At 31.2% G+C, this 20,720-nt stretch overlaps 1 protein-coding gene across 1 annotated transcript in view; it reads right to left on the bottom strand.

Annotated features, from left to right (window-relative positions):
* Positions 1 to 17,618: 17,618 nt before the first annotated feature.
* The window catches only part of LOC142322679 (putative ammonium transporter 2), a 36,893-nt gene continuing 33,791 nt past the window's right edge, over positions 17,619 to 20,720 (bottom strand). Inside the window, exons 7-11 of the mRNA XM_075361758.1 lie at positions 20,573 to 20,704; positions 20,249 to 20,344; positions 19,360 to 19,448; positions 18,518 to 18,695; positions 17,619 to 17,773 (exon numbers count right to left, since the gene is read on the bottom strand). Of these exons, the coding sequence (XP_075217873.1) occupies positions 17,619 to 17,773; positions 18,518 to 18,695; positions 19,360 to 19,448; positions 20,249 to 20,344; positions 20,573 to 20,704 (650 nt within the window). The remainder of the gene's footprint in view (positions 17,774 to 18,517; positions 18,696 to 19,359; positions 19,449 to 20,248; positions 20,345 to 20,572; positions 20,705 to 20,720) is intronic.

Consider the following 20,720-nt stretch of genomic DNA (forward strand, 5'->3'; position numbering starts at 1 on the left):
TCGAGTAGTATTTGCTGGGAGTTGATTATGAATCACTCTCATGTTCTTTTATCGATATATAAATCATACATTTTGATAAATTTCTACTCTCGAAAAGATTAGTTTACCTTTCCCTTTGTACTGAATTAAAGTAAAAAACCGGAATTTTTTATCATAATTGATGGGGAAAGGTTTAGACGATGCAAAAAAATAATTTTATTCTATTAAAAATTTAGTAAGCACTTTTTCCAGGACACCAGATATCACTAAATGATGACTGTCAAGAAGGTACATTCATTATATTCCTACTTTTTCTTATAAGGTGTCCGAAGAGAAAACGAAAAAAAATAATTTATTGAAAACCAACGAAGTTTAAGTTTTTAGTAGTGTATTAAAAAGGTAGAATTCTGTATGGTAATAGAAGAATTGTTTGACAGAGACAAAAGTATGAAATAAAGGTGGAGTAAAACGTGAAAGACAGAAGTATATGGAAATGGCGTGTGAAATTAGGAGTAATCACTTCAGGATCGGAGGCACGTGTCACTTGCATAGCGGTGGCTTGGTGACCGAAATTTCCCTACCATCGCATTTTTCCTTCATCCCTAATAAAAAAAGGTAGGAGTCATAATTTTGAAATCGAAAATTTTATGAAAAATTGTTACACATTCGTCTTTCTGCCAAATAACAATCAATGAAGCTGACTGCAGATTTTTATAAAAAATTGAAAATGCATTTGGCCGTAAACGCATGTAACATTACAAATACGCAAACAGACGAAGTAGGTCAAGTTGGACATACTTTGTCGATCATAATGAAAATAGATTTTTACAGTTCTTTATTTATGCATTAAAATCCCAGCTTCTAACGGTAAGACCGTTGAAGATGAAGCAATAATTTCCAAAAAAATGCTGCGAAGAGATTAATTTTAGTAATTTTTAAAGTAACAATATCTGTGTGCATCTGTGTATAAATAAGTTTTGTATTTTTATTGTTAGTTATAAAATTTGGCAATAATTTTTTTTAACTTTTCATTATTATATTAACATATTAAATTGTAAAATGTTTACCGGATTTTTAATAAAAAAGTATTTAAATTTATTTTTATATTATAATACTCAAAAAACTAGTTTTTTAATTACAAAAAAAAACAAAACAAAAAAGCTCAAAAGTAGAAGATAATTGAAATTAATTTCTTTATCTTAAATTTGCAAAAATATACATTTTTTAAATATATAAAAAAATAATCAATCTATAACAAAGAAATATCAACACGTGCCAAAGAGTGATTGACAGGAAATTCATAATGCTTTTTTTACAGATATTTCGAAATTCAGTGGTATTCATATCTGGCGCGTGTAACATTCACTCTTATTTTGGTAATTGGCAGTTTTATGTCATATAAAAGATAAAAAAGTAAATACTGTTATTAGTAAGCACTTCTGAAGTAAATAACAAGGAAAAAATTGTCAAATAGAATTCAAAAGTTGCTTTTCACAAATACCTCGAAAAATCGCTATTTAAGAAAAATATTTATAGCTTCCTCATTTTACCCCTACATTTTCATTTTTAACTGTATGACAAATTTGACTGAGATAGAATTTTTTTATGGGCACAGGCTGTTTTCTTCACCTCTACCGAAAATAAATTTTATTTATTCACTTATAAATCAGTTTTGTAGAAACTGTTGCACAACAAAAAATGATCAGGTTATCAGCAAAAAAATCGTGAAAAGATATTTTTATGAAAGAAATAAGATGTATGAAAACGTGTTAAGCGCTACACTATCATAGTGGTTGCAGTCGGCCTGATATGTGTCACAAATCACCATTATGAAGAATAACAAGTTTCCATGCCAGGGTTTTCTGTGGAGAATAAGGAATGAAGTACCCAGGTAATTTATATGTTACAGCCACAAGTTATATACACTGCTTCAAATAAGCAGAAATATAAGCAAACAATAACAAATCTTGTTACTTGAAGTGTACACAATGTCCATGAAAATAAATATTCAGTTGGAAATTTTTTTCAGGTGCTGCCTTTTGTGGTATACAAACAGCTGTTTTATTGACTACAAATGACCTATTTTATGGTTTAGACTGATTTTTGTTTAATAGTAGAAGTTTAATTTAGAGAAAAGTAAAAACTATGATTTAAAGGATTTCATAAGTGTACAACAACTAGTTAAATATATCAAAGCTTTCTTAACATGGAGACATTTTACGCTGACAAACCAGAAAAGAATTAGAAAGACCTACTGAGTTGAAGTAATGTATCTTTAATTCAGCTGGGGAAAGTTCCAATTAATTGCTTAATTCTAAGTTTTGATTTAGTTATTGATTAAATTATAATTAGATGTTTAATAAGTACAATAAAACTAATTTATCATTAAGATGTATTGACTAATAATTAATTGACTATTGAAAGATGAAGTGAATAATAGGTAAAGTATCCATTATCATGAAACATATATTAAATAATTTACCATGACTTTTTTTGGAGGATGATAATTATTATCAAATGGTTTGAATTATTATTATTTAAATTTTGAATTTTACTTAAATTTTTATTTTAATTTAATTTTATACAGAATTTTATGTTTTTTTTTTTGTATATTTTTAATTTTAGTTCAGTCTTATGGATTTTGGTACACCTTCCTAGACTTGGTTTATCCTAGCACAAGGCTTTTTTCAGATGTAACATTTTCTGGTGAGGGTAGCCTGGTGGTGATCCACTTGACTGAAGGATGATGGTTTTCAGTGTTCCTTTTGACACCCATCTAATGGTATGCTCAATTCATTTATATTTGGCATCTGATGTTTGCTTTGATTTGCAAAAACATTTTAGCAATTTTTGTGTCCGTACTATACTTTTTTGTAATATTTTCTTAAAGTTATCTTTTTCAGTTCAGAGAGTACAGTAAACTAAGGGTTTTTCTGATACTATTCTGTCATATACTCACTCTATTCTTGGTTGAGTATTTTTTCTATCCCTGAGTCAAAGGTGTGATATCTACAAGGGAAGTTGAAAGGACTGAATGATTACTAACTTTAAAACTAAATTAAAAAAATATTTTTAATGAATGTATAACATTACTTTACATATATTATTACGTAACCGTTAAAATTATTGATAATACTCAATAAATTGTGTTGTTATGATTAATTTTTTTTTTTTTTTGGGTTTTGTTTTAGACTATAATGACCTTTGTGTTGAGTCTTATTTTATTAGCTATTATAATTACTGATTATGTCTACACGTGCTATCTTATTTTCATTGAATATACAAAACAACACAACCTCTTCTGAACCTGATTGAATGATACAATGTAATGGTTTTCAGTTTTAACTTTATATGTGTGAATAATGGGTAGAGATATACAAGTTTTCGCATTTGTTCTCTTCCCCTTTTATTCACGCACCTTCATATATGCCTAATACCCATGGAAGGAAGAAATTATTCAACAGAATACGAGATTTTTAATTTCAGAGCTGTTGAATTTTTTCCCCTTTCCAGCATGTGAAATATAAACAAAGTACATCTATATGTATATGTAGTCATGTACATAATTGCTTTTCAAGTATTGTATTAACATATGGAAACTGTCATATGTACTTATTTCAATGAATTATTTGTAATTCAAATTTAATAAGGAATATATTAGGAAGACAGTCATATCTAGTTTAAAGCTTCTTCAGGAATTTGAGGGGTTAACTCTAAGAAAGTTTAAAATAAAATTTAGTAGATTATGATCAAGAATAAAGATAATTTTTTAAGTAGGATGTCTGTGAGATCCGTTCTGTTGTAGTCAATATTTTGGGATACTGATCAGAAATTTAATGTAGAATTGGGATCAAATCGCTTATTAATTTTATGTATAATCAATATACATGTTACCAAGTAATTTATTAGCTGTGGATTGTATCACAAAGAAAACTGATGTGTCACTGAAAAGAGGGTGATAAATAATTTTTATTTCAAGTTACTTACATAAATTAAATACACTTATCATATTAATTCTGGTTTATATTGCTTATTTATTTATCTTTTATTTAGTTATTTTAATTTTTTTAATTTGTATTTGAAAGGTTAAAGGAAAAAGGGGTTTAGTTACATTTTCTTGATTTTATAGGAGAGCTATTTTCTTATAAAACTGTTCTTAGCAGTAAAAAAATATATTAATGGTTATCTGTTTATAAAGTATGTTTTATAATGGTTTCTTTCTTAACACAAATATAAATGAAACACAAAGATGCTCAAAAATATTTTTCTTACTTTAATATAAAATTTACAGGGGTTGTAGTAAATGAAATGGTTTTTTATGATAGAATGGAGTAACTTTAATAATACAATATAAATTTATTAATATGAAAACACAACAGATTTTGATTTAATTTGCCATATTTTAGTAATAAAATATTTTACAAAAGATTACCTAAAAAGTCGTTGAAGAATACAAAAGCAAACATTAGGTCATAATATCAAATTCTTTTTTTTTTTGTTTTCAATGAAGAAATGATAGTGATTAGAAATATATTTTTGCTGCTGGTCCTAAAACTTTGACATATGTATTGTAGTTATTCTATAGTAACTCAGTATGGCCTACTCACGGTGTTATCATACTTGAAAACTGACAAATAAAAATACTGGTTTTAGCACAGTTTACATCCAAATTAGAACAATCAGCCTTTAAAAAAATGCAGAATCAGTGGAACTGTGGAAAGCATAGCCATTGATGGCTATAACATTACATTACACATTAAATGATTATTTGATAATTTGTGGACTGAGTTCCTTCTTTGCTTGTTCAGTGAACTATCCCCTTGTATGAGGTTTTACAATTCATCTGTTCACTTGTGACAGAGCTTTTTTCTCCCTGCTAAGAATGAACAGGTAATGCATATGGCCTTTAACATTGTTATGATCTAATAATAAAAAAAATCATAAAAATGAACTGAACCTCTTTCTCCCTGGGACCTTTCATTTGTATTTATTTCTGCAGTAGAATTATTATTCTGATTAGCACTTATAGGGATAGATTGTCATAAATTTCTACTAATTATTATGTGTGACTTGTTATTTATAATTGTTAAACTGGAGATGTATTAAAAATATCTGGAAATGCATATAACATGAGGAGAAACCTGTAACATAAAATATTTGAAATTAAAATTAAATATAATCATTTATCCTTTATTTTCATACATTTTTGCAGAAATATCGATGATTATTCATATTTCTCCAATAGTGTTTCACTAGTAAGGCTTCTGTTTATACTAGTGTTTTATTGCTGCATCATATTGATTATACATGTAATTAGTTTAATTTTGGTTTTTTGGTGTGCTGGTATTAATGTTTATATTTCTACAATTACTGTTTATGATCTTAATTACCTCATTTTTTTCTGATTGAATTTTATAATTTAAAGACATTATTTGTGTGGAAAGTATAAAATGAATAAACACTTTATGGATTTATCAGACTTTCTTTTTTAATTTTGTTTTTTTATAATGATAGTTATATATAGTAATCTTGCACTGTTAAACTGTTATGTTTATTTGTGTTGTAAAATTATTTGTAATTAAAAATTATTTTTGGTTTTTTTTTTTTTTTTTTAGTTAATCTCTTTCTAAGGGCAGAGCATGTACAATACAGTTGAAATGTATTGGTTTGATTTGTGTTTTCATTTACTATATTGCTGATGTTGCCATCATCGTCATATGGTTATCTGTCCTGATGACACCATGTTTATCTTCATTCACCTCTATACCCAGTTAAACTCTTAATTTACCGATAGCTCCCATTTCCTTTTAGACCATCTTTACTCTTTTCAAGCTTCTCTCTTTTGTGCCTTCTACTTATTCTTCTAGCACAGGGGTCGGCAACCTTTTGAGTCGGAAGAGTCAAAAACTACAATTTACAAAATTTCAAAGTTTTTAAAGAGCCACAAAATTTTATTTCAACGTTTTTAAAGAGCCATAGAATTTTTTCGAAAATAGGTTTATTAAATAACAATTTATAGGTACTTACACTTATAATTATTATTTTAACGCTAATTTTTAAATAATAAAAGCTATCAAATAGATAAATAATAAAATAGGTAATTTATTAAATATATATTTTAATAAACACACTTTCGCGGTAATATCCCAGTAGTACTTTGTTTCTTTTTTGACAATTGTTATTGACTTCAAAAAAGTAGTTAGGTATCTTATTTGGGAAAAAATATGTATAATATGTATTTCAAAAATATAATACTTATTATGTTACCTATCTTTACTTCGGTTTTTTTTTATTATTATTATATATATGTACATACATAACTTTGAGAAGATAATTCGCTTCTAACTCTTTTACTTGAAACAACAAACTATACATCACAGCCAAAGCACTGGTGAAGACGCCAAATTGTTTTGTGTCAAAAGCGAATTTAAACCTACATCGAAACATCCGATGACAGCGTCATTCGAGAGCTTCTGATGGATTGACGACACGTGTCACGGGGGAGGGGTGCAGTGAAAAGCAAGTACAAGTGGCAAAGAGGTAGAATTGGTGCCTAATCCTTGTTAATCGATTCAGAACGATTTTTAAATGTTTTTTTTGATAAAATAAATAATATTTGCGTATGGAACTAAAGAGCCGCAGCTTCACATCCAAAGAGCTGCATGTGGCTCGCGAGCCGCAGATTGCCGACCCCGGTTCTAGCATAATTTTAATCAATTCTTCTTTTTCTTTATAATATGTCCCAGTCAGTTACCTTTCCTGTTCTGATTAAACTCCTATCCTTAACTGTTCTTATTACTGCATCACTTTTCACATTATCCATTTAATTTTCTCAATCTCTTTCATGCCTATACAAATGTCTCTACTCTTTCTTAATACCCATGTTTCACACTCATGCAAGAGTACGTTTAAAATGTAACACTTCACAAAATGCTTCTTGTGAAATGTCAAGCACCACATCATTGTTGTGCATTTATATATTTGATTATGATCAAGTATGTTAAGATGTGATCTATTTTTGTATATAAATAGATTATCAAGCTTTTTATTATAATGTCGCTGAATTTATAATTTGTACCTATGAGATTGTAGGCCTAGAAATTAATTAACCTGGGACTGGACATTTTGGCTCTGGTCAAATGTTGGTAAAAGGAACTGCAAGGGAACTGATGTCGGATAATTCATTATAATATTATGATATTATATATTATATTATGATATTATGATATTATATTATTATTATATTATATATTATATTATAATATTATGTCGGATAATTAATTCATCATTAAATATCAATTAATGCCTATTGTTTCTGTCAAATGGGACAGCCATCTGTCAGTAGTTGATCAGCTCTGTCACAAATCCTACTTGTAGTGGTTGAGTTCTTGTCTCAACCCCTGGGCAATGGATAGTGGCATGTAGGTTGTCATTGTGTAACAGGATGGGAGAGGATGGAAAGACAATTCTTAGCACCTTAAAATGGTGACTTTTTGGCTAAGAGAAAGAAATCTGACAGAAAAACCCTAGTTCTCCAGATTGGGAGTTGGATGTGGAATTAACAGCGCCACTCTGCAAATATCTATGAGATGGTTAAAAACTGCTTATGTTGCTGTGAAGGGCTTTTAACTGTCCATTGAATCTTTGTTTTAAATTACAACCTGCTTGACTAATGGTACAGTCAGAGCAGTTTAGTTTATACAGTATAATACCATTGATATTGTGTTTATCTATAGTGATTCTGATCTATATGATTTTCTTTTTGTTGTTCTGAAGCATCCAAGTATTTTTTTTTAAATTAGTGAACTACTTTCTCAAAGTCTTGTTTATACATTTTAGTGTGATATTCCTGTTAGCTGAAAAGTAATTTATACCCAAATATAAAAGCTCAATTATAAAAAGTTACTTTTTATAATTGAGATAATTGGATACAATTTGGGGCATTATTACTTGTACCGAGGTCCTACATCAATGAACGTATATTTCAGTCTGGTTGATGTTTGGGTGGAGGGGAACTCCATGGAACCCCATGGATGGGTTGGGGGCCAACTCAAAAATTTCAAATGCAACTAATATTCATTTGATATATCATTTTAAAGAGCTCGATGAGATGAGAAAAATGATACAATATAAAAAATAAATTCTGATCACCCAATTCAAAATGGTATCCAACAATGTGTTTGTTTCAGATAGCTAGACCTGTGGTTGTTCCAAATCAGCTGATTTGGAAGTCGAGAGTTCCAGCGTTCAAGTCCTAGTAAAGCCAGTTATTTTTACATGGATTTGAATACTAGATCGTGGATACCGGTGTTCTTTGGTGGTTGGGTTTTCAATTAACCACACATCTCAGGAACGGTCGAACTGAGAATGTACAAGACTACACTTCATTTACACTCATACATATCATCCTCATTCATCCTCTGAAGAATTATCTAAACGGTAGTTACCGGACGCTAAACAGGAAAAGAAAGACCTGTGGTTGTATGTTTCCCTTTAATATTTTTATCGTTCGCAGTATCCTGATTCCCTTTTTGGAAATCTTCTCCAATAAGAGAGGCTAACTCAGTAAGCCACAATTTAGAATATTTGGTCTTCAGGGTAAGGAGTTGAAAAATATTTTACATGTGGTCATGTGATAACTTATTTTAAAGGTCTCTGTGAGGCAAGCAGAACAATATCAAAAAAATTAAATTCTGACTATTTGAACCAAAATGGCAACCGCAAATGTCATTACGTTAATTAAAAATTGAAAAAATTAATTCAAAAATATAAAACAGGTAACTTACATGAGGTATTGAGATTGATTTGTCTGCCATTGTTGATTTTTAAAAATTATTTTAAAAGCATGTTTTGTTGGGGCGCTCTTTGTAAAGTCAAGAAAATTTGAACCTTATATATACATTGACTTGATTTATTGAATAATATATTTTTCCTCGTTCATTATCTGTAGCACAATGTAATCTTTTCTTTTTTTTTTTTCTCTCAGCTCCCCTGGGCTGGACCGACTTGTTGGTATTACGCCACCCAGGGGAGTGTCTTTAAACTCAAATAGGCCTCCCCACCTACCGGCTATATACTGGCATGGCAGGTCGGCCTACCGGTTAGCTCTTTTTGAGAGTATTGCCCTTTTGGACACCACGCCATACCTAGTGTGTCGTGATGTGGTGCCGGGTCTTTTCGGTATTCAGTGTGCTGTTACCTGACTGTTACCCATGGGTAACAGTCAGGAACCATCCACTGGTATTGATTCTTCCTCCACCTACAGTTCAGGATGGTGAGGTCAAGCACCGACCGATGACCTCTCGCTACGTACGTGGGCGTGTCATCATTAATACAGATGCAGCCGGCAGTTTCCAGGAGATCAGCAAGGATCTGTCCCCTCCTGTTAGTGTGTCGACTGCCAGCCGCCACCATCTTGCTGTTAAAATCACCCAACATTACGATCCTCTTGGTTGAATTGATAATCACACCTTGTAAAGTGTTGATGAAGATGGTAAAGTCCGCGATCGCAATGTTGGGCGAAATGTTTCGCCCTCAATGTTTCGGCAATGTTTCGGTCTCAATAGCCACCACGCCCCTACCTCAAAACTTGAAACTCCATTGTATACTATGACTTACGTCCATAATGGCAACATCTCCCGACATATCAACAGTCCATCCAAGTTTGGCAGCTTCATATTTATTGGGTTCGGTGACCACAAGGAAGTCTATGTTCTTGTCTGCAACAACACGGCTGATTAAGTCGTGAGCGAGAATACTCCTATTGACATTCGCTAACATGGTCCTAATCATGCGATTTTTTCTTACATTGCCATGCTCCAGTCCTGTGTTCACCGCTCTTACAATCGAGGCATTGCTTAGGTTCAAGGCAATCCGCTATCTTGTGACCTCCGCTGCCGCAGTTGAAACACAGGTCGAGCCTATCTGGGCCCTTGCATTCGTGCCTCCTATGTCCTGTGCCCCAACAACGGTAGCACCTATCTTCATCTTCCCAGATGTATGCGCGGCAGCTAATCCATCCGATTCTTATTTTCTCCTCGACCAGTTTGCATGCCGCTCTGTAAGAGGTCATGACCGTGACGTTTTGTGTCTCTCCGAAGCCCTTCCTCATGGATGTTATCTTGACATCCTCGCTAGAGCCCACACGATTTATAATGGCGGCCATGACCTCTTGCTCTGTTGTGTCGTGTTCGACATCTCGGATGTGCACAACAGTTCTCCTTTCAGCTCTGCTCTTTATATCAACGTGAAGGTCGGCAGCCTTGTCCCTCAGGATAGATGTAAATTGTTCTGCTTTCTCAGCTCCTTGTATCCTGACATGAAGCTCCTCGTTGCACCCCTTTCGCAATGAGATGACATTATTTGGCTCCTCGCTTGTGACAGCGCCCTTCATGGAACGGAGGAGCTCCGCGTACGTTTTACCTTCTGCTTTGACAATCACTGTTCGGCTTTGCTCCGCCGGTGGAGTAGCCTTCTTTATCGGGATTTGATTACTACCAATGTGCCTGGTTCCACCATCCCCTTGAAGAGTTAACACATATACAGGTGCTTCCCTTGTTCTGAAGATATAGGATATGATCTTGGCGAAATTTCCCATACTGCCTGAAGGCAGAATGTACGCTGCATTTGGTGACTGTATAGCTATCTTTTTGAACGCTTTCAATAAACAAGAAAGGGTATCCCTTTCAGGGGCTCCCGAGTCATAATGTATCCTAAATTTCTTTTTCTTTTCTTCGACAGTTTGATCTCCTATTAGAGTTATTTCGTCTTTTATGATGTCACAAGCTGCGATCTTGTTACCCATATCCTGCTTACCTACTCTCTTTAAATCTCTAAGAGTGCAAGTGTCTTTGACTTCAAATGGAAGGTCCGTAACCAACTTCAGTTTGCCCCTAAATGAGTTAGGCCACCTTTTTGGGAGGAGCTCAATAAGTTCTTCATCACTCAAATCGCTGGCCAAAATGTACTCCATGTAATCTTCACCCGCAATAGGATCCGTTTGGGTAGCTTGGGAAGTCTTATTGTCTGGAGAGGACAACTCAGAAAGCGTGTTCAGTCCCTCGTATACTCGCCTTAGGTCTTGTTCATGGGTCGCAATATAATTATTCAAACCTGGGCCTATATGTTGTTTCAACGATACCAGTATCAGACCCAATTGATATGTTAGACTGGTCACTGTGTCGGGTGACTCTTCTTCCTCCTCGGAAGATCCTTGCCGGAGCCTCTTCTTCCCTTTTAGTTCAACTTTTTTGACCGTCGCCGGTTTTGTCATGCTGATGCTGCTTTGGGCGGATGTCCCATCCGTAGGGAGTGACCCACGTCTTCGCATAATACAGTACTGTACTCAGGGAGCCGTCCCAAGTTCTATGAATACCCAATCACAATGTAATCTGTCTTTATTTAACTGCACACCTTCTATGTTGCATTAAATAATTCATAATTAAATAATTTAAGACGGTTGTATTAAGTTCTTTTTAAGATTTCGTATTTCTATAATAACGCTTATAAAGTTAGTTCGCGATATATAGATAAAGCTAATGCAGTTGAGTAAATTTACATCTAATGAATTTACAGCTTTCCAACAAGAAAAGACAGGTGATGATGTGATAGACAAGTATGTCACACGGATAAGTCCTAGTGAAAAAATACCTGATCGAAATTGTAATTTGAGACATTTATTTATTTTACTCTCGTACAGTAAATGAATATACACAATGCATCAATTTTGTACGACTGAATTTAAAATGTCTTCAAATACTTCTACGTACTGAAAGAATTATCTCCGAGAATTTTACTTCATCATTTACTGGAAAATCTAATAAAAATTGGTGGTCGGTTGGAATCTTTGAGATCGATGAAAGCTGTTTCTCGAAGCGAACATTTAATGTTTGTTGGGTACTTTATCAGCAATGGGGGCGTTCGGAGGAATATGCGAAAAGGACAAAATATGTTTCATATATAGTACGGCAGGTAGCCGCACCATGAAAAATAACAGCTGCCACTTTACATGGAACAATTACAGCCTGTATTTTACCTGGTACAAAAATAATTTCTCACTGTTGGAGAGCGTATAAAAGTATTCCAGAGGTTTCGAATATACAACAAGGTGAAATCATGAATCTTTCTGCACTTTTTATTGATTCAGGTCCGGGTGCTCATACCCAAACCATTGAATCTATGTTGAATCAATTAAAACACTGAAATAAACGAGAATGCTCTGCACATAGAAATATTTTCTATTTCTACTTTTGTGAATATTTGTGGAGGTGAGGTCACAAGGGGGTTGATTTATTCGGTCATATATAGCGAAATATAAACATATTCTGAGCCACCCGAGTCATTGACGCAAATTTTCTTCAGATAAAATTTTGTAGGTTATCATTTATATGCAAACTCATTAAACTTTGCACCGTTTTACTTTCTACAAGTAATGCAATTTTTTTTTTTTGCTTTTTAATGTAATTGATAAAACTTAAAACAATTTTTATTTATATTTTTACACCATTATGAGATAACTGATCCGGCAAACTGGGCTCCGAGTCAAACCGACCTTTTAAATCTCGACCTTTCTCTTTTCTTTAATTTGTCCGTTTTATGTCACAAACTGAAACTGAAATTACTACTTTTATATAGGATCGTTTGGGTAGTAATAAACAAATTTACAGTATTAAAAAGTATTTGATACTTATTTTTCAGTTGAAAATGTTATTTCACCATATGTGAGGTCACAGTTGACGGAAATTTTCCCCAATTTATCATTTAAAGCTTAAAATAAAATAAGTTCGTGATAAAAGTAAAATAAAAGTACAATGGCTGATAAAATGGTAATAACCGATCAAAATATTTAAAAATTTTGCAGGTTTACATATAATTATGTGATAACGAATTCTAACCGACCGGGATTTGAAATTCAGTCGGCTATACTTCGTTTTTCCTTTCTCTCCTTTGTTTCACTCCGTAAAAATCAAACAAATCATTATTTCTTTATTGAAAATGGTGAAACAGAAAAATTTTAACGATTATATATTCTCGGTATTTTTTCCTTTGGGTATCTGTAATTTTAAATAAATTATTTCGAAATATTGGATATTATAGTTCACCAATGACTTGCGGTTTTTTTTTATAATAGTTTAAGAATTTAAATTTTATATGACCATCAAAATCTGTTTCAAAAAGAATGGTAAATTATAGTCAACCAATATGAATTTACGGTAAATTCATTAATTTGATGAAATATAATATTAATCAATCCATCTAATTTGCAGTCGAGGTTAATCACTTATCTCTTTTTTATCCTGCCTTTTTTTATAAGTTTCATGGTTCAAGATCGGATGAAAGACATTTAAATGAAAAAAATGTTTTCAATTCTGAATATCCCTAAAAACGTTACTAGTTATATCGGTGTACCGAGTACTTATCAACTCGTAACATGAAACTGATAACAAATTTTTTTTTTCAAATCGATTACCTACAATATTGTAAACTACTATCATTTCCACCAAGCAGCATCCCGGTAATTTTTATGGCTGTAATTTATGTAAAGGAACTGAAGTAAATGAGTCATTAATCATAGTTTCTTTCCCTGCGATTAATTATGTTCACTATTCAACCAATCCCTGTGGTGAACAGAGTAAAGGATTCTCTTGCAAGGCTCAATATACCTTACATTTTGGAGAGCTTGGCATACTGATAAGCAACAATATGTTGCTTATCCTCAGTAAGTATGAATATGCTGAATGGAGACGGTAACAAAAAATACCTCACTCCTCATTTTCCTTGGTAATTCTGGCATGGGATTTACGTTGTCTTGAGAATGGCTATACCAATTTTAAGAGCATGTATTATCTTAAGGTCGCATACTACCGTTTTGGTTGTCACTTATCATACAGCTACATATTAACTATCAAACATAAGAAGGCAAGTTAACTAAAAAGTATTTGTATAACACTGTGAGGCCCCATAACACTGGGCTATAAACTGTAAGGCCCCGTAATCTAAAATTCTTCATTTTATGTTATGTTATTCTTTAATTTAAAATTCCATTATGAAAATCGAAAAGGAACCATAAAACTACATTTTTGATGTTTTAATTAGAATTAAAATATGTTATATGTAAAAAAATTATTTAAAATTGAAAGAAAATTATATCTTCCAAAGGTCGAAAGTTAAACAAGTAAGTAATGTATATAATTAATAACACAAAAATTAAGCAAATTTCTAAACAAAAAATTCAAATTTTACTGGTTAATAAAAATCTCTATGTAATTATAATAAATTGATAATGTATTTAATTTTTTTTTTATTCACGAAAAATAATAGGGTATTTAAAAACAGGATGCTAACATTTTTTTTATTTATCTCAATATTAAAGCATTTGATATTACTTTTTTTTATTGCTGCTATGTTACATTTAGTATCATTTGTTTATAATTCTCCAATAGCAGAAAAATGTATTTAAAATGTAAAAAAAATTTACACATCACAAAATAAATGCACTTGTAATGAAAATTAATTTTAAATACATTCATTCATATGTAACCTTGGAAAAATAATGCTAACCTTCAATCATTAAATTTTTATTTAGAGAATATGATATAGAAACATGTTACATCATAGTTGAAATCAGTGGGGTTAGTCCACTGAAGCAAATTTACATTTGAATCTTAGCTAAAATTTTAATCGGCAAATATTTATGTTGTTAAGTAAGTAAAGTAAATTTTCTAAAATTAAATATTCACTTTCTATCTTTTTTTTTGAATGCCTAAAATGAAGCAATTCATGTGATGATAGACTATTCTGTTGGAATAATCTTATAACCACATAAAACAGGGCTGCGGAACAGATTTTAGATAGATTTCTTAAGAAAGCTTTCTATTGTAATGGGTACCATGATTCCATTTCTGGAAAATTTTGACATATCTTTGCGTTTTACATCCCCCAGACCCTAAAACCACGGTCAGTTCAAATGTTTATACAAATATATATTTCACTTTCTTGTGGAAACTATAACTGCCGTAATTTTGCGCCAATCACTTTCAAATTGATACATAAAATATAACGACCCAAAATCTCCGTCGGTCGAGTTCGTTAATGAGCAAAATCAGACCATGGGGGTGGAAATGGGGGGGCTTTTTCGAAAAAAAACCAAAATATCGCCATAACTTTCTTATTAAGTAAAATATCAAATTCGTTTAAAGTTCCTACTATTCTTTGGATAAGGGCCTAAAACTTAGATAAGTGAAGTTTTTTTGATATCACCAAACATTGGCCCAAGGGGTGGAAAAAATTGGGTTTCAAAGACAAAAAAAATCATATTTCCCTTAATAGGTGTAGTATCGAATCGGTTTAAAGTGGTCGTTAGTCCTCTAAACACTACTTAAAACTTTTGTCTGAAACAATTTTTGATGTGACTATCTCTTGGCAAGGGATGATCAAAATGTTGCTGTAATTGTAAGAAGATGGGGCTTGTCGTACGCTAAACATGTGAACCTTTTTTCACATGCAACCATTGTCGTATTGAGTGAATTTGAACTTTTTTTTACTTTTTTATCCCCTACTTAGCACTGGTGAAATCTACCCTCTCTTTCCGGCGTGCCGAAAGGTTTTTTGAATTGAGTTACTGGGGATCATTTCTCAAAACGTATTGTAACAAGACCGGTATAATGGACGAGAGTAACAGATTCCTGCCAATTAAGAAGAAAGTAGTAGAAAATATAATAATGGGAGAAATCCAGAAAGGGACTACATGTCCCTTTAACATGTCTGTTTTAGTAAAACCTTTTACTAAACCTTTTTACCTTTTACCTTTTTGTTACCTTTTTAGTAAAGGTAAAATGTCTGTTTAACAATGGTCCTTTGTAATACTGCCTACTGATACACTAAACACATGTCGTTCCGTGAGAAGAGTTATCGGACCAAGACTGGAATTTCATGGGAAAATGTGAGTGCGGTCGATCATTCTCACTCTTCGAGTTGTGTCTGGTCTGGCAGGTAAAGAGGCTACGAGTATAAGTGGGAAACAATGTGACAGAACAGCCTTATGCCTTAATGTGCCACATATTTACTAATTTTAACTCATAAAAAGCTCATATACAAGAATAAAATATAAACAGTAGAAATAATATAAAGAAAAACCTCATTGATTCATGGTCATTGATTAAATATTCAACTTAATAAGAAGCCACAACCAAGTCTTAGTTACAACACCAAGCAATATACATATATACAACCAACAAAAAATATTAAACATTGAAGAACATATAGAACCTGAAGTAACAAAGAACATAAATATCACAGAATGCAGTCAAATGTTCGAAGCTCCTTTTTAAAGCATTGACTAGACAAAGCGAAGAAATCCATAGGGTTAGCAATCTCATTTGCATATTTAACACTCTGGGCAAGAGGAGCATTAGAGGAACACTCCATGTACTGAAACTGCCGAAATTGTCTTAACCCTTCACAAGGCACTCCAGACCAATCAGCACAATAGGTCCATCAATCTGAACATGCAGAAACTTGTAGAGATACAGGACAGAAGCTCTATTACTATGCTGACTTAGTAAAGGCAGTTAAAATAATCTGCACAGTTGCACATAAGGGGCTGGGTCAACAAATTGTCTAATAACCAAGGAATTAATGAATTTCCTCTTGATGGCCTCAATACTTTCAATGGTAGAATTGTGGTTGTAATTCCAGGCGAAGCTGCAGTACTCCAGCAATGGATGAATGATCTCATGAAACAAAAGCAGGAATGTGTGTTTGTTATTATTATAATAATGATAATAATAATTTTTTTTCTAGTTGGCCTCCACATCTTCCCTTACATCCCAATCTCCTTGAAAAAAAAAAGCTCTAACTAACAGGGAAGCTGAGTGGCCAACAGTAATGCGAAGAAACCGCATAGAGCAGTAAAGAAAACCTTGGTGTATGCACTAGTATCAGAGCTAGTATCAGAGGTGCATAAAACAGAGGACATCAAAACATTAAACTGGATATAAATTGAATATATGTTATGAAACTACAATGTACTACAAACTATGAAAGACTTGGTAGTGTAGCAAACCAAATAACAACAATACTAAAACATTAACATTCAAGTAACAAAAATAACCAACTAACACATGTAACTAATAACGCAAAAAAAAAAAAAAAAAAAAAAACATAATGAGGCGCCAATAAGAAAACCTATTCAAATAAACTTATATCACAGGGTCTAACACGAATAATAATAATAATAAAAAAATGTATATTTAAAGTACTTTTTATTACATCTTATTTTCAACTACATCCAGGCATTATTGAAATTATTCATGAAATGTGCATAGAACTACACTAGAGAGAAAGTGTTTAAAAAGAGACAGATAAATTATTAATCTTAAAAAGTACAAGTACATAAGTGTGTGCATAAATGGGGAAACACTATTTCTATTGTCTTCCCCAATTCTTACTTTGTTCTCAGATACAACTATGTTGTTAATGTGTAATTTTGTATAACTTACTTGTACTTTTATAAATTACAACAAAATTACATTTTACCAAATGAATTTATTTCAGAAGAAAAATAAGGTAACTTATTAATATTTTTTTATAAAACTGCTTATGATTCTTTTTAGAATATTAGTAATAGTAACTAAAATAACTTAATCAAGCCAAACAAATCTTGAATAAATCTTTTCATCATTTTTTAGATTTTCATTGATACTGTATAACTTATAACACTTCATATCTTCTGCTTTAATTTTTTCCAACTCATGATTATGATTTTGGATGTATTTCTGCAAGTAATTTTCATGACCTAAAATATAACAAATTTTTATTATTTCAGAAGTCTGTTATTTATATTGACCATAAATCATAAAAATTAATATATATATATATATATATATATATAATATTGTAATTAATATATAATATATATATATATATTATATATTAATTACAATAATATTTTCATTTTTACTTTCTGAAGAAAAAATATAATGAAATTAATTCTTTATTAATGAATTCCATCTAGAATTATTGGAAATTATCATGGTGAGGGAGTTTGAGTGCCTTTTAGGCGCAGGTAGTAGGTCTTACTATTGTTGGTGGATATATTTACAAAAGAGAAACAAAGAGATGATTCCTGAAAGGAGGCAAGAGAACTTTGAGTAGTTATAAGCCATATTAACTAATTGATGATTGGATCAGCCTGAATAAAAAAAAAAAAAAAACTTTCAAGGTAACTTATATTATGATTTCAGTACTAGGGATCTGAAAGCAATAGAAAATGATACCTATATTTTCCAAGTAAACTTTCTCCTCATTCCTTTACTTTTATAACATATCTATTTTTATTACCATAGAAAGTAGATCTAATCTTTACATCTGCTACTGGACCACATATATGTCTACTTCCCCCAGTTTGAATCTTATTTCTAAAAAAAATATAAAACTTACTAATTGGTTTCATAAATCTTTATTTTTCATATTTAATGTATCATTTTATAATCACAATGTTTGAGATAAAATACTGAATTCTAAATACATTTATAATTACCTGGATTTGTACCAATAGCTTGTATTGAGGCACGTTTTCTTGCTTCATTATAAATATCGAGTTTAGATAATGCTCTGCTTACACCAACACCTTTGTGTAAAATTCCATGTTCAGAAAAGTCTGCTCCAAGTAATTCATCATGTGGATTCATTCTGACTGGAATTATTAAATTCACTATCTACCAAGAAAAATTTAAACATACATGTGTTGAAGCTTACAAAAACTGAATTTTAAAATTACCTAATGTGACAGAACATCTATAATTTTTTACAAGCAAAATAATGAACATAAAAAATAATTCAGAAATACTTGAGATTGTTAACAGTAAAGATAATACAAATAAGAACAGATTACAACTATAAGTATATTTACAAATTTAGATTTTAGAATATTACATAAGCCACCAAATAATTTATGGATAGAACAATTTATTTAAATTGACAAAATATTAAGAGAAGTTCCAAACTGTTATTTTGGCTATAATTATTCTATATTTTCAAGCCCTGTACTGAAAACATTTTAACTGTTCATAGTTTATGAACAGATGTTAAAAAAAAGATTAGGTGTTGGTATTTTATACTTTATTCTTTACATTAGATTTCATTACTCTATTAATAATTTAACTAACTTTTATTTGTTTATGTAATTTATAATTGGGAATTAAGATAGAATATAGTCTGCAAACTATAAACATCTTACTATGGATCAGTACTTTTTTTAATAATGTAGTATTACACTAAAACTGGTTTGGACTGGCCTCAAATTATCTTTAGGAAGGCAAATGCTAATCATCTCCACCACTCACACTAGTTTAAAAAATAAGGTTATCTATAAATATTTACCCATAGCAAAAGGAGAGTCGTGAGAAAACTCCAAACACCAAGACAAAAACAACCTAGAACTTGAATGCTCAACATGTACCATCCACCACCTGCAATGTATCATAAACATCAAATTGCAAAGTTAATATAAAACTTGTTCAACTAATTATTGTGCTTAGATACAACCTTAAACCATATTATTATTTGTTAAAAATTATTATGGATATTCTCGTTTTGTTTTGAAGAATACTTTCAGTGGTGTTTATTATTAAATTTATTATTAAAATATTTAAATAGCTATTATAATTTAATATAACTTAAATTTCTTACTTGTGTCACTTAAAAGTAACAAATAATACAGTGCTATCCTGTAAATTCAGAGTGACTGAAGCATAAATTGTTGTAGCCTACACTTAAGTACAATGGTACTTCTACAGCTACTGTTTTGTTACAGTTAATTCTTACTTTAACCACTAAATTTTATTGCTTTATTACATAAAGTCAAAAAAATATTCTCTTTTATCCTCTTTTTCCTCTCCTATTCTTCCTCTGGCTTTTTTAATTTATTCTATCTGACAAAAAAAAAAACCTTTATTTCACCTGCTATTGCCTTTCTCTGTTCCCTTTGATAGGATTATTTATGTATTATTTACTTAGAGAACTCAAATGAAGAACATTTAACACAGTGTTTCTTTATATATATTTTACTGATTTCTTGCTATTCCATAATAAACCTAATTTACTTTGATCAAAATTTCCTGCTGTTTGAATGCTTTTATTAATTTCTTAGGTTAACTTCCATAAAAGGAGAATTCTTGTTTTAATTTTTTAATGAATAAAAATTATGATGAGAACATACAACTGATAATGAATAAAATAAAGAAAACTATTGATAACAATAATAACTAACCTTTAAAAAGTCCTCTGCGTCCACTAGTTGTTTCTAATGGGTATGGATTTTCAGCAAAAAGACCGACAGCAATAACTCCCCAAATTCCACAAATACCTATAACATATATTCTATAAAAATAATTCAGAATATTTCTCCACAACTAGTCAATAAGTACCAATTTAACAATATTCACTCAAACACTTCCAGTTTTGTGTTAATCTGATTATTTGGATACAAATAGTCAAATAAAAACATTCACTAGTCCAGATTCATTAATATTAATTATACTAATACAAATTAAATTCAGTGCAATAAAAAGATTGAAGAGATGATTTCTCTTACCATGTACAGAGGTTGCACCCACAGGATCATCAACTCCAATTTTATCAATAAGTGGCATTGTAATACAAGCAATTATTCCACCGATACATCCAATAAATATTGCCTCCCATGAATGATAAAGAAAACAACCTGCTAAATATATTAATAA

This window comes from Lycorma delicatula, chromosome 4 (assembly GCF_047948215.1).
Source record: "Lycorma delicatula isolate Av1 chromosome 4, ASM4794821v1, whole genome shotgun sequence".
Taxonomy (NCBI): domain Eukaryota; kingdom Metazoa; phylum Arthropoda; class Insecta; order Hemiptera; family Fulgoridae; genus Lycorma; species Lycorma delicatula.